The sequence below is a fragment of the Empidonax traillii genome, unplaced genomic scaffold (genome assembly GCF_003031625.1).
Source record: "Empidonax traillii isolate 1590-97213 ecotype Southwest subspecies unplaced genomic scaffold, ASM303162v1 scaffold1471:size203803, whole genome shotgun sequence".
In the NCBI taxonomy this organism is placed as follows: domain Eukaryota; kingdom Metazoa; phylum Chordata; class Aves; order Passeriformes; family Tyrannidae; genus Empidonax; species Empidonax traillii.
This window is the reverse complement of record NW_020956664.1, coordinates 154,837-171,277: the sequence shown is the minus strand read 5'-3', so window position 1 is coordinate 171,277 and position 16,441 is coordinate 154,837. Positions and strand designations below refer to the sequence as shown.

Below are 16,441 nucleotides of genomic sequence, written 5' to 3'. Positions count from 1 at the left end.
ATGCAAATACAAAACTCTGTAAGATCAAATACACACTTAACAAACCAAAGTCTTTGGAAATTATGAGATGCAACAGAAAGGTCAAGAGTTTCATGTAATTTTAAATGCCCAAGCTGACAGCAGGCCTTGATACAAGTGTGCCATATTCCTGGCTCTAGCTCAGCAGAAGTTCTGTCAAGTTTTCATCCTCTATAATATGGATGCTGGTTAAATTTGGTCATTTACTGAAGTGCATACTGCCTTAGAGCCCAAAAATTAGGTGCATCTTTATAGCCCCTTAACTTATCTAAGGAATTGCAGACAGTTACTGAGATGCATCTGGGAATTTTGCAGGGTATAAAATGCATCCAAGACAGTTTGGGAACTTCCACAAAGTAGAGGATCCATCACAAAAGTGTGCTGATGTGAGTCCAGATGACCACACTGGAAGACATCCTAGGAGGAAAGACGACAGATGCAGTGTATATGTAAGTACGTGTGACCAAGAAGTACAACCCCTCCTGAACTACAGTGCTGGAGAAACTGTGTTGAAACAAGTGCTGATTACAGAGCAAGCACTAAAATGAATTTTTCAGGACTTTACACAGGAATTTGAGCAAAATGCTGATCTTATAGCTGAACGACTATCCTATTATAGTGTTAGAGAAACAGAGAGTGGGAGAATGCACAATTGAGTGACAGCTTCCAGTCCAAGACCTCATGACAGAAAGTTAGACTGGATAATCTCCTGAGGTCCCTTCCAACTTGAATTATCCTGTGGAATTATGCCATCAAATCTTGTAAAGCCATAAACCTGAAAGTTGGTCAAATGTCAAGTATTGTGTTTCTCCCTCCCCCCCCCCCTTTTTTTTTTAACAGAAAAAAAGATGCAAGAAACTTATGTCCCGTTTTGGAAACTGCCCCAAAGTGGTTGCATTTGATGACTACATAGAGACCTGTGCTGAGGATATGTGCCACTGTGCAGCTAATTCTTCTCACTCTGATCTGGTTTCCAGCTGCATATGCAGCACTTTAAACCAATACTCTCGAGACTGTGTCTTGAGGAAGGGAGACCCTGGGGAATGGAGAACCAAAGAACTCTGCTGTAAGTAACTACTGTTCTGGAGATTTCTCTCAGGTTAGACATTTATGCTAGTATTCTGATTCTAGTGGAGCAAAGTTAGGGTCTCTATTAACTACTGTGAATCAATCTGTAGAAATACTTCAGCAGAAACATTGTTAGTGGAAAAGCTTCGACAAATTTAATTTGATTTTGCCTCTTAAATTAGAACAATAGCTTGATGTAGTCCCCCTCCTTCTTACAAGTGAGTTTTCTCCGGTTCTTTATTTGAATTTTACCATGCACAATTAACTCATAAATAGCCTTGGTTCAAATGTTGACAACTAGACAGAAGCAGTTACTAAGAAGTACAATATGTTTGTACTTAGCTTATCCTGTGCTTTCTTACTCAGTAGTCCAGCTTGCGAGCAGGAAATCAGTGTAAATCCAGGGGGAAAGCTACAGGTAGTTCACCCAGACTGCTGGTGTGGATTGGGATAGAAAATTCATGCCAGAATGACTAATGCTTCAGGCAAAAATAAACTATTATGACTCCATAAATGAATCTCGTGTTCCTTGCTTGTATCGTGGCATCAGCCAACCTTGAGCTAGTAAGAGAACATAAAATAGATCATATTTCCCAGCAATACTGTTTTGTCCACAGATAAAGTAAAAGTGGCCATAAAAAGTTCCTTTAGAGGTTAAACAAACATGACACATCTGGACAGAAGGTCTTGCAAACAAGATAAGGAAGAAAGGAGGAAGAAGGAGTCAGGTAGTGATATAGTGATTTGAGAGATCTTATGAGTACATCGTTAACAGACTCCATTTTCATTTAATCCTGCAGATCAGGAATGCCCAAACAACATGGAGTACATGGAATGTGGAAACTCCTGTGCTGACACATGTGCAGATCCAGAAAGGAGCAAGATTTGTAAAGCCCCATGTACGGATGGGTGCTTCTGTCCTCCTGGTAAGGCAGTTCGCTTCTCCCAGTGATCACACACATCAGGGGACAAAGGGGAGGTTGTTCCCAGGCAACTACCAGTAAGACAAGAGGGTATAGTCCAAAGCTCTGCCAGGGGAGGTTTAGGTTAGATATTAGGAAGAAGTTCTTTACAGAGAGAGTGATCAGGCATTGGAATGGGCTGCCCAGGGAAGTGGTGGATTCTCTGTCCCTGAAGGTTTTTAAGATGAGACAGGATGTGGCACTGAGTGCCACGGTCTAGTAACCACAGTGGTAGTGGATCAAGGGTTCAACTTGATGATCTCAGAGGTACTTTCCAACCCAGCTAATTCTGTGATTCCCTTTCTTTAGCATTTTACACAACAAATAAACTGTTTCTTCTAGCATAATTTAAAAACTTTCTTCTTGGAAGAACCAGATCTCTAAATATTCAAGATCCTGACACTGGAGGAGGAAAGGGAAAGATTTCTAAGGTCTAGACAGAAAAAAAATTGTGCAGATGTAGAAAGTAAGAATGCAGATAAAGATGTCTGGTGAGATGACTGCCTGCTATGAGACTAGATCTTGATGTAGCTTAAGTGATACATAACATAAATGTATTTGCAGGTATGTGCATGTGTAAATTTGTACATGAAATAGAGTCTAAGATGAGGTTCTGGTTTCTGTTTGATTCATTATTAGAAAAGAATGAAAACTGGCTTACATCCTTGCAATCTGACACTTGATAATCCTGTGACAGAGGAAAAGTTTCATAACAGTGAATGTTCGTTGCTTTCATTTGAGCTCTAGTAAGAAATATTTCCCATCCATTAATATCTGGGGTGTTTTCCTTAAAAAGTATCCCATTCGTTCAAAGAAATGCTGAACACTCCTGAGGTTTTTTCCTTACTCTGATCTTCCTTGATGGTGTTTCCCAGACTCACCAAAGGACTAATAACTAGCCAATGTGTCTGAACAGGAACTATCCTTGATGACCTCGGTGGCAAGAAATGCATCCCCAGAGACAGCTGCCCCTGTATGTTTCAAGGCAAGGTCTACTCATCTGGAGGAACTTACTCCACTCCCTGCCAAAACTGGTACTGATGTGATCCTGATTGCACTAACAAGGCAGAAGTATTTATTTCTGAGCACTGATGAGTCACATTTTGTACTTTTCTCATTTTTTTTTCTTTTCCTGACGTTTATCTTAAATAACAACTCAAAGCTTGGGTCTGAATTTCAACAGTACAGGAAAACTTAAAGGTAGTCCTCAAACTCACATAGTTATTACCATCTGCTGAATGAACAGTTGTAAACATTATTTGAGCTCCTGTGACACAGCATCATTTCTTGACCATAGGCCTGACCTTTACTTTAGGGAGGAATGAAATGTGCTGTGATGCATGATGGGGTAGATGTTCTGCACATTCTTTTGGATTAATATTTCCTGCAATTTTGAGTAACTGAAATTAATGAGCTTTGGGTGGTTCCCATCTAGCCACCTCCTCATCTACTCCTCTCAAAGCCCGAGCCTATGTGGCAGGACTGTTTTCCTCCTGTGTGCACAGGTGTAAGAACTATCACTGCTCATTATCTCCAGTCCTCCATAATTAGCTGTTGAAATGTTGCAAGATCCTGTTGGAAGGAGGTCTTTCTTTCCTTAAAAGGTCAAATAAACAATTTAGGCCCTGAAAAACATTTCTTGCTAGACCATCTCAGTGCCTCTGTGAGGGAGTTTGTTCAAAGCCCAGTACGTTTCACTCTCTCATTGAGAGTCATTTAAACCTCGCACTTTAAGGGCCTTGAGTCTTCTTCCCACCAGGTTTTAATGAGAAGACAGGGTAAAAAGACAAAGAGGATGCATCTGTGCAGATTCAAATGGCGTATCACCTTTGCTCCCTTGAAGCTGTGTTTATTCTAACTGCTGGTTTTTGGGTTTTGCACAGCACTTGCAAAGGAGGCCACTGGAGCTGTATCTCTCTACCCTGCTCAGGAAGTTGCCACATAGATGGAGGATTCCATATAACAACATTTGATAACAAGAGATTCAATTTTCATGGAAATTGTCATTATGTCCTAGCTAAGGTATGAGCACTCTCCATTTCACTCCTAAATCTCTTGAGTAGAATAAGGCATTAAACCGAGCTGGAGCTTTCTATGACTTAATTTAATTAAATGACACCAATCCAGCAAAACACTTCAAAACATATTCAGTCTTAAACCCCCAAAATTTTTGAATTTGCAATGAATTGCATGCCAGTTGCTGATGCTTAGCTTCAAAGTTTTGCAGCTTCAACATCGCTGTATATTTTTTTTAATTGAAATAATTTTCTTAATGGATATATTAGAGTAGATTGAAGCATTTCTCCTGAAGTTTTCTTTATGTGTGATTGTGAAAAGGAAGTTGATGAGCAAAAGTTTCTGCAAAAAGATTGACTATGGCTGTCTGCAAAGAGGAGATCCACACAGGCTGATATCAAGGAAACAGACTGCACAGGAAAGTTAATGAACATTATTGATTTTGGCAATGAGAGTTTGCAGTTAGAGATCAAATACCCCTATTCTTTCCTTATGCCATCTTAGCCTTTCAGAGACACCTTTCCTCTTCTAGCTCCCATCCTGTAACAATGTCTGCACATCCCTTTTTTCATGTCTTTTCAGAACACTGATGACACTGTTGTGGTGATTGGAGAGATCATTCAGTGTGGGACATCAAAGACAATGACTTGCTTAAAGAATGTATTAGTCACACTAGGAAAAACTGTGAGTAATTGGCTTTAATTAGTGACACAAAATAGGTCATTTTTATTCAGGTTCAAATATGTGATTTCTCTAACACAGTGGACTCATTTTGGTCTATTGCTGTCCTGAAATGGGAAGATTATTACCACCAGATAATGCAGTGCATGTGTTTGTTGGGCTTGTTCTGTAAGAGTTATCTCCTTTCCAATTCTTTTGGATCCTATTCCATTTTCTTTAGAGGCAGATGTCTAAAAATTATCCTTCTCTTATTCATGACTTCAAACTTTTTCATTTGTTTCTTTTTGAAAGAGTTTTCTAAAAGAAAAGATCCCCTTTATTTTACAACAGTTCTGAGTCCTCAGGTTTTTCCTAATGCAGTGACTGATGTAGCAGAATTCTCCAAATGAAGCCCAAAGACTTTTACTGAAGATTATGGCATGATTCAAACTAAATTCAGAGGAAGCTGAGTTAGGACTGGTATTTACACACACCTAAAGTTATACAGATCTATTTGGCACCCCTGGAATTTAGCTGTTGCAATCCTAACCTTGTTAGGAGATTTGACATCCTAACCTACTTCTATAGTCAATAAAGGAAGATGGGGATCTCCAAAGGACAAGTCAAGTCAAACCACCTAAGGTATGAGGTGTTCTTTTGGAGGGGCCTGTCTCCCTCTACTGACCATTAGGGGAGTTTGAGTCAGTCATTTTGCATGTGTTACATTTCCAATGAGGTGGATCCAAACCTACACAGAACATCTCACATGCAGTTCTCAAAAAGATGGCTCGCCTTTTAGGTGTGTGAGAGCACTCAGTCAAAGCTGTTAGTTATGGAGAGGGTTTTTCATTTTTTGTTAAGGCCTAGAGATTTTCTCTGCATTATTTTATGGTGCCTGGACACTGAGTTGCATTGACCACAGAGGTGATTTTGAAGACGCTACTCCTTGATGCTTAATGAAGCTTGGCAGGTTGTTGCTGTCTGTCATGTCATATGCATTCACTACTGCGGGCTTTTTTTCTTTTCCCTGCAGGTTATAAAAATATGTTCCTGTGGAAATATCTACATGAACAGTTTAATTGTGAAGCTGCCAGTAAGCAAAGGTAAATGTCCCTCTTCTCAGCTTTCCCACAGTAGCCTACATGTGTTTGTAGAGGGATTCCTGCTCCTTTCTCTGAAAGGACCTGATCCTACTCATTGTTAGGTGGATACTAGGCTAGGTCTGGGACTCCCTGCGAATTCCTGTGTTACACTGGATGCATTGGCAAATGGATATTCCTGTTTACTCAGTTTCATAAAAATTTGCAAGTGCATACATTCCTTATTTTTTTCTTTCTTCTTTAGATGGCATCACCATCTTCAGACAATCTACATTTTTCATCAAAATCTTGAGCTCAGCTGGAGTTCAGATTCGAGTGCAAATGAAACCTGTAATGCAGCTTTCCATAACAGTGGATCACTCTTTTCAGAATCGTACATCTGGTAGGACACATCATCCTCTTTCAGTTTTCTCTTAAACTGAGTTATAGCTCCTTGTCTATCTCTTTAAGTGAACAAAATATTTGATTTTTTATTGACTTTTGTATGTTACAACTACTGGTTAGGTCTATAGCTTTCCTGAAACAGAGCTTTGGCTAAATCCTTCAATTTGCTGAGACAAATTAGATCATCCCTGTGATGTTTTGTGTGTGCAGGTCTTTTAGACTCTATCTGTTTAAACAGGACTTTATCAGAGACTTGTGGAATACAGACAATGTACTTGAGGTTGCCACCAATCTCTTGTTTACATCATTTAAGCTTTTTATGCTTCTGTTTTTTATCTGTGAAATGAGATTACATCCTGTCTTTCTGACCCACTTTGTTTTCCTTTTGTTATTTCCTTTGCTTATAAACCTTTGGGAAAGATACTTCTCTGTCTGCTAGTGTTTACTGAAGCACATTCAAGCTGCTTCCAATCTTTGTGCTATCACTAAGTGCTACTATAATGAAGAAAAATAATAATTACACTCTAAAGACAGTGTCCTATCTGATTTGTGGGAATATCAGGAAGTCTCTGAAGGAAAATGGGTTTCTCTCAGGCAAGGTTCGTTATAGATCTTAGAGTGTTCATCTAGAAGCCATTACTTTTTCCATGCATGTAGTGATTTCTTCCCCCCCCACCCCCCCATCACCCCCCAGGTCTTTGTGGCAATTTCAATAACGTCCAGACTGATGACTTCAAAACAGCCACTGGAGCTGTGGAAGATTCAGCTTCTGCTTTTGGTAACTCATGGAAAACTAGAGCTAGCTGTTTTGATGTTGAGGACAGCTTTGAAGATCCTTGTTCGAACAGTGTGGATAAAGGTACCAGGCTTTTCATCCCTCGTTTATCAGTGCTAAATAATTTTCACATGATCAAAAAAGCTTTGGAAATTTCATAAACATCAAAACCCACTGCCTCTGAGGCTATTACTAGAGAGGACACGTTGGGTTTTGCAGGTCTTTAAGATTTCAGCTTTGGTTTTAAAATAAGAAACGGCACTGCTGGAGAAAGAGAGCCAACACCTTATTCACTGATGACTTGAAAAGCACACACAGCATCAATCTGAGTGATTTAGGTTTAAGGCAAGTTGGTTGTCAATATTTGGGTTGTCAGTATTTGGGCAAGTTCTTCATCCAGTCTGGTTGCTACAGATGAAGTCAAAAGGAAGAAGTTATCAACAATACTGACTTAAGCAAGCCTTGTACTGTAATAGGTGCCCTGTCTGATTTATCACTCTGACTGGATTTGGATATTTGTAGGGTTCAGACTGTGCTCTCCCAGGTATTGTCACAAGCTGCAGCTCCCTGATTATTACATGCTTGATGTTATTGCTTGACTATAAAAAATTACCTGACTGTAAAGAATTAAGAGAGTTTGATAAGAAATGATGAAAATGGGAAGGTTTTGTAGATGTTCTGCAAATTCAGCTGCAATAATAATGTTAGCCCTTGGAAAGTGAAACCTTCCTTTTAGGAAGATGGCTGCTCACCCATCAAACTATGCTTATCACCTTGATGTGTTAATGACTTGTGTTTCCATCCAGCACTATCTAAATGCTTCAGGTCATTCTAATTCTGTGTGGTACCAGATAAGAATATTGATACAGATGGTAATGTGGTTTAAGTGACTATGGACAATATTTTTCCCCACTTCAGAAAAATTTGCCCAGCATTGGTGTGCTCTTCTGTCTAATACAAGCAGTGTGTTTGCTGCCTGTCATTCTGTTGTGGACCCTTCTGTGTACATCAAGGTAAGGCACTGGTCTAAATGGGTAGTTTAATCTAGTCCAGAGACTGATCTCCCATGAAGGTCACTTGGCCTAGAGGAGTGAAATAGGTCACAATAGTGCCTGTTCCCAAAGAAGTTCACTGATGCTGACTAGAAAAATAACAAAATGAGAGTTTATGCAAGATAAGATGGACCTTTTTGGCTACTGCCCTGGAAGTAATTGTGACTGTCACCACTGACATCTGTTGTATGACCCGGAAGCAAATTAAAAATATGAGTTCAAGATTTCAAAGTTTCAAAGAGTGAAAACTGTTCACTCTTTGAAAAGCAAAGTCAATGCTCTGTGTTTCTGTTGCACCTGTCATATAACTGGGTGTATCTTCTCTACAGTCTGGATAGGTACACAAGTGCCATCATCACTGTGCAATATTTTCAGCTATGTATATTTTAAGATGACATATTCTGACATGTCCTGGAGTGTACAGCCTCATGGGAGATTGATATAGATATTTCTTAGTGTTTAATGAACTATAGATGCCCTTATCTTTCTCATTTTTCATTTCTTCATGAGTATCAGACGTCATGTCGCTACAGTTTCTGTCATGGATTTGCTATCTCTCAGGTTTGCATAGTATTTCATTTGCATACATTTTCTCGTGGAGATATTAAGTTTCTCTGGTAATAATGCTTTAAAAAAATATATTTGGTGACTATCTTATGAATTGCTATATGTTTCCCTGCTTCTTCTATGAGCTGGACATAATAATGCCTATGTCCTTTCCTGTCCTTTAGAAATGCATGTATGACACCTGTAACGCTGAGAAGAGTGAAGTTGCACTGTGTAGTGTGCTCTCCACTTACTCCAGAGACTGTGCTTCAGCAGGCGTGACCCTGAAGGGCTGGAGGCAGGGCATCTGTGGTATGTGTCCTAGAATACCTCGGAGGAACAGCTTCAGGACAGCCCAATTTGTGTCAGCCAGTGTCTTTTTTGTTTAGTTATCAAGTTAGAAAGTCTTTGAAAGACAGAATAAGTATATATTCTATAAAGTTCTTCTGTCTGCCAAAGTCAGTTCATAGCTGCTTCATACTCTTATGAAGCATATTCCTTGTGTAAAATATCAGCTGAATTCAGTAGTCAGAGAAGCAAAATAGTATAAGGCATATTAATCATATCAAAACAGGAGTTAGGGTTAATTTCACTTTAGGTTTAGCTAGCAATTAAGTTACTTTTGAACGCATGGGCTTCTCCATGTATTTTAATTCTGATACTTTTTTTGCATTACATTCAGCCCTCTTGTATGAGACATTCCCATACAAATGATATCATTCTCATTAACTGCATTTTTCCATTACAGTAAAATAGTAATTTCTTAAATAAATATGTATTGGTGATATGTGAGAAGGTGAAAGTGTTTGAAGGCATTTTCAACTCAGGACTATCTAACAAATGAACAAAAGTTTCTTGCACATACAGTTTGTCACTAATCCTGAGTCCAGAGTCCACATCTGTGTATACAGGCCTTTGCCACTGCCAGAATTTATTACAAAATGGTTCAAAAGTCCCGTATTCTGAATTCTACTTCAACATTTCCAGTTTTTCATTGATGGTCAGATAGTTCAAGAGGGATTTGCCTCTATTGAAAAGAAAATGGATATATTGGTTTCCTGACCAACAGCACATCTGAATAGAAAACATAGTAACAGTTATGTTTATGCAACTTTGATGCAGCTATGTTCTATTTATTTGGCTGACTTAGAGGCTAGCTGGGATACTTAATAGAGACTAACAATTTAACTTGTATAGTATGTTGTCAAAGGCATTTAAGATTGTGGTAAGAACAATTTCACAAGCCTGTGCTGAAATATTCAAAGGAACACACTATGGTGCACAGTAAATTGTCCTAGAAGCATGCAGATTTATGTACTAGATGCAGCCACTGTTTACTGAAAGATCTGTTCCCGACATAGAATTACTGACATTTTTCATGGCAAATCAAGACTGGCTTGCAGCATGGGTTTGGCTGCAATCTATGGACTTAAGTCACAGTAGATAATATTGACTCAGTGCAGTAACCTTGGGAAAAATGCTAATGGCTTTATCAGCACAATCATTTTAGGCCTTATTTAAGAAGAAATAATCTTTTGGGAACATGCCTGTGATAAGAGTGAAGGTTGCACTGTTCATGAGTAAATGAAAAAATGGGCCACAACAGTCACTCTCGGTGTTCTTTCTCAATGTGGGGGTTGGAAAAGCTGTTCCAACTCCTGCAGCTGTGTCCACTCTGCTAGGCTGCAGGCAGCATCCAAGGTTATATCCTAAGTGGATGTCTACATTGCAGTAAATAGAGTGTATGAAATAAGTAAAGCCTGCTAGCTAACTGATGGCTGTGCCTGTGTGTTACACAATCTTCAGCAGAGGCATGAACCAGTACTTGAGTTACTGGTTACCCAGAAGATTGTTGGGGTTTGTAGTCTTTGCAAAGTCATGGCACTGCTTTTCTAGTGCTCCTTGTGCAAGCTAGCTTGAAGATATCTTTGGTATGCTCATGTTCTCTGCACTCTTGCCTCCAGTCGTTATTTGTGTAATCTAAGATGGCAAATCTCTGACCATGAGTACTGTAATCAAATAACCTTCCTCCTACACAATCTTGCTTTACCAAAAGACATCTTTTTCCTCCACAAAAGGGAGAAAGTAAACACATTCTTTTATTGTATTCATAGCTACCAAATGAGACAGATATAAATTCATGTTCAGCATCCTTATGAATATCTTTCTTATTTGGCCTATTTTGTTTTACAAATACCAGTTGCAGCATCTTCAAAGGATGCCTATAAAGTAGGAGAATATGGCTTGTCCGATTTATACATGGGAAATTGTGTTTGCTCCAGCTAGGACCAGAAAACCAAATGGGTTTTGTTGGTAGAGGTGCTGGTTTTGAATGTGTACACAAGCCTAGGATGTTAAGTAATCTAAGAAAGTGTACTATGGTCATGGACTGGAAAACCGTACAGAGCTTTGTTTAGGCATGGAACATATTGCTGATAGGTTGGTAGTATTGCTGGAAGTTGATTAGCACAATTGCCCATGAGCAACTCCTCTGTACTTTCTAATACATTTGAAAAAGATCTGTGGGGTTAAATCTGCAGATGTGAGTTAGAAAGAGGCCCAAGATGACTAGATCTCCATTTTTCATTGCATTTCAGAGGAATTTGGATGCTAGACTTTCTTGAAAACCACAGCCTTAATGTGGATGATTTTTCCTGACAGAATTTGATGTCATCTCTTTGGATCACTATTGCAGACTTTATGGCAGAGTTTTGAAGGTGTTGCATGTTGACACCTATGACAGCTTTTCACTGTCTTACAGGGTTAGTTGAGCTCTTTAGATTTTGGTATTTAACTGTTTGGTCCATTCAGATGTCTTAGAAATTGTTGTTTCTCATTTCCCCAGAGGAAGACAACAAAAGTTTTCCTCAAGACATCTATGAGAATTGAAACACACATTCCTTGGCAGCATCAAATGATTAATGAGTTTCTTGTCACTGCCCATTTAACATCAGAATTTGCCTCTTACAAAATATGCTCGTTTCTCAGTTATTCCCAGACAAAGAAATCTTTAGTAGAGGTCAGAAAACTAATTTTTAACTACAAGGACAAGTCAGAAATTACTGATTTCAGTTCTTGGCATAAGATAGAAGTGTAAATTTTTCATATTACAAAATATATACCCTGCTGATTATCTCAGTATTCAGTGTCATGTAGGTCAGTCTATGTAAGCAGACTTCCCCCAGAACACTGGGAGACAAGATCTTCTAGTTTGGTAACAGCACATTTATGGTTACCAATGTGCAGAAACAGCATGAGAGATGATTGCACAAAGGCAGCCATACATTCCTTTTATTTCTTTTGCAAAGATCCCTCTGAGGAGTGTCCTGAGACTATGGTTTATAACTACAGTGTGAAGTACTGTAACCAGTCTTGCCGCTCACTGGATGAACCTGATCCGCTGTGTAAAGTTCAGATCCCTCCCATGGAGGGCTGTGGTTGCCCTGAAGGGACCTACCTAAACGATGAAGAGCAATGTGTAACTCCAGATGACTGTCCCTGCTACTACAAAGGCAAGATTGTTCAACCCGGCAACTCCTTCCAAGAGGACAAACTGATGTGGTAAGCTTCTCTGGTGGTGCAAAGGCTGCTGCATGCCTGGGAATAGCAGGGCTCACTGGGAAAGTCTCTGCTCCAATCCATAAATGGCATCATTTTACAGTAAGGAATAATGACTAATTTCTCCTAGACTGTACCAAAGCAAATATTGCCCTGGCAGGAAATGCAGCTGCAGCAAATGTTAAGATCCTGTATTCCTGCTAGCAAGCAAGAACCTGAAAAGGTGTTAAGTAGAGCAATATTTGTTACCTATCTCTATGCACAGTTAATTGTTTTGTCAAAGTATCCATATACCATGCGAGGAAGGTTTCTAGAAGACAGAGGGCTCAGGAGAGTTTCAGGCTTTGAAATGAAAAAGCAAAGTGAAAACCACTCTCCAATACACGATACTGCAGACTGTTTAGAAACCAAAAATGGTCCAGGAAAACAATTTAAAACCAAATCTCAGGTTTTAAAGTGAAAATACTAAAAATAGCATAATTAATTTGCATCTGCAACAAAAAACAATTGTCATTTCTCATTTTCAACCACTTTAGGGCAGCAATGCAAACAAACACCGGGAGAAGGCTGTTTTATTATCTTTAGATGTTTATATATTCTCTCTCTCTCTGTCTTCCAACTGAGAACTCTAGATTATTTTATAAATACATATTCATTTAGTAATTTAAGAGGTCTCTTATTTAAGAAGGTATTATTCTAATCTCATGGAGTGGAAAATAAATGCTTAGGAAAAGCTTGATTTAGGGAAAATACACAGTAAATCAGTGATGGATGAAGGAAGATATTTAAGAGCAGGGTCTCTTAATCTTCCTTCAGGGAATGGTAATTTATGTCTGTGAAACTGATAGCTGTACCAAATATTCATTTTGATAGGAATTTGTTATTCGTGTGACTAGTGAAGCTTTGCAGTGCCTTTTTCTCTTGTGAGGGAGAAATGGGCAAAGAGCTGATGTGTTTCATTTTATGGAATCTCTTTAGCAAGTGCATTCAAGGAAGATTAGACTGCATTGGAGAAACCATCCTGGTAAAAGGTGAGATTCTATAAAATAATGGCATTGTGATGTCAGCTAGTATTTATAACGTTTTTCTGTGTTATCTCTCACTTTCTGTAACATTTGGTATTCTGCACACTTTTTTCATTCTCCTTGAAATGTGCTGGTTATTGATAATATTTGTCTTTGTAAAATATCACCATCCTCACTGGTTTCTTTAAAAGATGAGGATACTTCCCAAACCTTTGAAGTTATCTGCCTCCTTCTTCCTGCACTGTTACTGAGCAGAAGCAAAAGCTATTAGAAACTTTAAACGAGAGATACTTACTGCCCTCCGAAATGCTCTGGCTAGTTTTCCAATTGCTAGTGGCAGCCTTATTGCTTTCACTAAATTACCTTCCTAAAATGTTTTCTTCCTACTATAGATTGCCCAGCTCCCATGTATTACTTCAACTGCAGCTCCGCAGGTCCCGGTGCGATTGGATCGGAGTGTCAGAAAAGCTGTAAGACGCAGGACATGCACTGTGTAAGGGCTTCACCTCCTAGCAGGAACATGGGGCAGCGTGACTGTGCATGTGTGGTTGTCCTTAACAAACACTGCTGCTCACAGGCTGGCTGCTTTACTGATCACACAGCACCTATAGCCAACAATGTAGCTGTGATACTTGTAGCTTGATTGACACTCGCTTGCAGTTAAGGAATTTTGGTTTTGGGGAATCCAGGTTTGGCATCCAGAACTAGCACCTCTGCTGGTTCCCCGTTCTCTCTGTGCATAAAGGAACTGATTTCTGTTTCATCTTTAAATGTGCAGTATGTCACAGAATGTGTTTCTGGCTGCATGTGTCCTGATGGACTGGTACTGGATGGCAATGGAGGATGTATTCCCAAAGATCAGTGTCCATGCGTGCATGGAGGACACTTTTATAAACCTGGGGAAACCATCAAAGTGGACTGCAATACATGGTATGTTATTCCAAGGAGCCTTGTTTTATAAGAAAGTATGTTAAAATTGTCATTGCATAGTGCACCCAGGGGGCAGGATGCACTTTGGAGCCACACTCTTCATCTTTAGAGCCATCAGGCTTCTTGGAAAAATAACAGGGGAAATATTTCTCAGCAGCCCTCTGCATTTGGGGAGAACGTACCAAGATCTTCTGTGAAACCATTTCCATCCTTTTCTATTTTCACACCAACTTCAGAAATAACAGTCTTGCCCTAGTTGGTCTGTGCTTGCTTATCCAATAAGGGGGAATTGAGTCTGCATCTACAGGGCACAGCTGAACTCTAGAAAATGCTCCATTCTCATCACTTGTGGTGCTTCCAGTTGCATGGTTCTCAAGATAAATTAATTCTCTAGTTGCTCCAATTTCTGGTATAATGCTGCCATAGATTTTGCTGTTGTTGATAATCATGGTGGGTAAAATGCTTTGAATCCTTATCCATTATTTAGTGAGGATGAGACTGTACAGTTCTGCCAAGAGGAAACACTTTGCTCTAATCACCATTGCTACAGGCAATCAAGTTTCACATGTAAAGTCAAAGCCTGGTAAGCAGTTGTTGCTATCACAGAGTCATTAAGAAGTTTTATTGCAGCAATGGCTTTGTTTTCTTATGAGAACAGTACACACATGGGAAAAAAGATGCATTCTCTGTGTTAAGGGTATAACAAATAAAATCTTCTGTCTGCAGTCCTCCTGAACTAGCAGTAAGGTTTGTAAAGGTGTGGTGGGTTGACATTGGCTGGATATCAGGTGCTCACTTAGCTGCTCTATCACCACCGTCCTCAGCAGGACAGCAGTAGGGAGAAAATAAAAAGGAAAATCTTGTGGGTCAAGATAAAGAGAGTTTAATGAAGCAAAAGCAAAGGCTGTGTGCAGAAGCAAAGGAAAACAAAATATTTATTCCCTATTTCCCATCAATAGGTGATGTCCAGCCACTTCTCAGGAATTAGGGCTTCAGTATGAATAGCAGTTGCTCCGGAAAGCAAACATCATAAAACAAATGCCCCCTCACCCCCCCCACACACCACCTCATGTTCTTAGCTTTTATTGCTGAGCAGACATCACATGGTTTGGAGTATCCATGGCCAGCTTGGGACAGCTGTCCTGTCTCTGTCCCCTCCCATGACCTTGCCCACCCCCTAGAAGCTGGTAAGGGGGGATGCTGAAGTCACAACCTTAATGCTGTTCCAGCAACAGCTCAAACACTGGGGTGTTACCAATGCATTTCTAGATACCAATGCAAAGCTGCTGTGGGAAAAAATAATCTCCATCTCAGCCAGACCCAATATCCAAGGGAAGACAGAGATAATATCTGCACACAGCACTGTAGTCAGGAACAGAACTACCACATGGTCCCTCAAAAATTAATATTCAGAAACGGTTGAAATAATCAGTTCTTCATCTTGAATCTGTCTCCTAAATCCCCACTGTCTGCTGCCAGGACTAATTGATTTAAAATATTTTTGAAGAAAAAATTGAATAAAAATAGACAAAGTTCAAATGTGTCTGGGTAGTAAACATGAACTTTCTGATTAATATGCCATCTCATGGCATAATCTCAGAACAGTTGAGAGGGAATGGCTGGAAGAGTGTGAGACGATTGTTTTCTTTGAAACACTGCAAAACTCAAAGATTTTCGTTATTCTGTCCCTTTTTTGGGGGGTTAAGGAAAACTCACATTTCATACAAATATTCTAATTCTTTGCATTTTGCCTCCCAGCACCTGTAACCAAAGGCAGTGGAATTGCACAGACAAGCCCTGCAAGGGAACCTGCACTGTGTATGGAAACGGGCATTACATGAGCTTTGATGGAGAGAAGTTTGATTTCCTGGGAGACTGTGACTATATCCTAGCTCAGGTATCATTTTTTTTTCACTTTTCCATTCTTATGTTTTTCACAGCTTAAACTCACTATGAGTAATTAAAAGGCATTCCCATGCAAAATAATCAACACTGATGAGCAGGGTCTAGTCCCCTCCTTTTGTATCTAGAGCAGATACACTGAGATTTTCCAGATAAAACAAAGGAAATTGACCTTCAGAAGTGACACAAGAGGGCACTGTGTGATCCCAAACGATTAACTCCTGGACTGGACAGCCCTTTCCCGACATTATTCCAGCATTTGCAAGGGAAAGGAATTAGTATGGTGTTGAAAAGTCTTTCTCTCAGCCATCCAAGACTGACATTATTTTTATTGTGGCAGAAGCATGCAGAGGTTAAGGTGTGAGCCTCATGTATAACAATTTCATGTAATGAGAGAGTACTTAGTGAGATATTTTGTCATCCCCAAATTACAGTTGGTTTTGCT

At 39.6% G+C, this 16,441-nt stretch overlaps 1 protein-coding gene across 2 annotated transcripts in view; it reads left to right on the top strand.

Moving 5' to 3' along the window:
- Positions 1-16,441, top strand: part of LOC114070207 (mucin-5B) — a 46,098-nt gene that overhangs the window by 9,115 nt on the left and 20,542 nt on the right. For both annotated transcript variants that reach the window (XM_027907453.1, XM_027907454.1), the window contains exons 6-21: positions 334-467; positions 859-1,084; positions 1,887-2,012; positions 2,965-3,082; positions 3,932-4,070; positions 4,647-4,748; positions 5,758-5,827; positions 6,069-6,206; positions 6,903-7,067; positions 7,902-7,996; positions 8,767-8,893; positions 11,890-12,142; positions 13,118-13,170; positions 13,557-13,657; positions 13,943-14,094; positions 15,853-15,991. In XM_027907453.1, the coding sequence (XP_027763254.1) occupies positions 334-467; positions 859-1,084; positions 1,887-2,012; positions 2,965-3,082; positions 3,932-4,070; positions 4,647-4,748; positions 5,758-5,827; positions 6,069-6,206; positions 6,903-7,067; positions 7,902-7,996; positions 8,767-8,893; positions 11,890-12,142; positions 13,118-13,170; positions 13,557-13,657; positions 13,943-14,094; positions 15,853-15,991 (2,138 nt within the window). The remainder of the gene's footprint in view (positions 1-333; positions 468-858; positions 1,085-1,886; positions 2,013-2,964; positions 3,083-3,931; positions 4,071-4,646; positions 4,749-5,757; positions 5,828-6,068; positions 6,207-6,902; positions 7,068-7,901; positions 7,997-8,766; positions 8,894-11,889; positions 12,143-13,117; positions 13,171-13,556; positions 13,658-13,942; positions 14,095-15,852; positions 15,992-16,441) is intronic.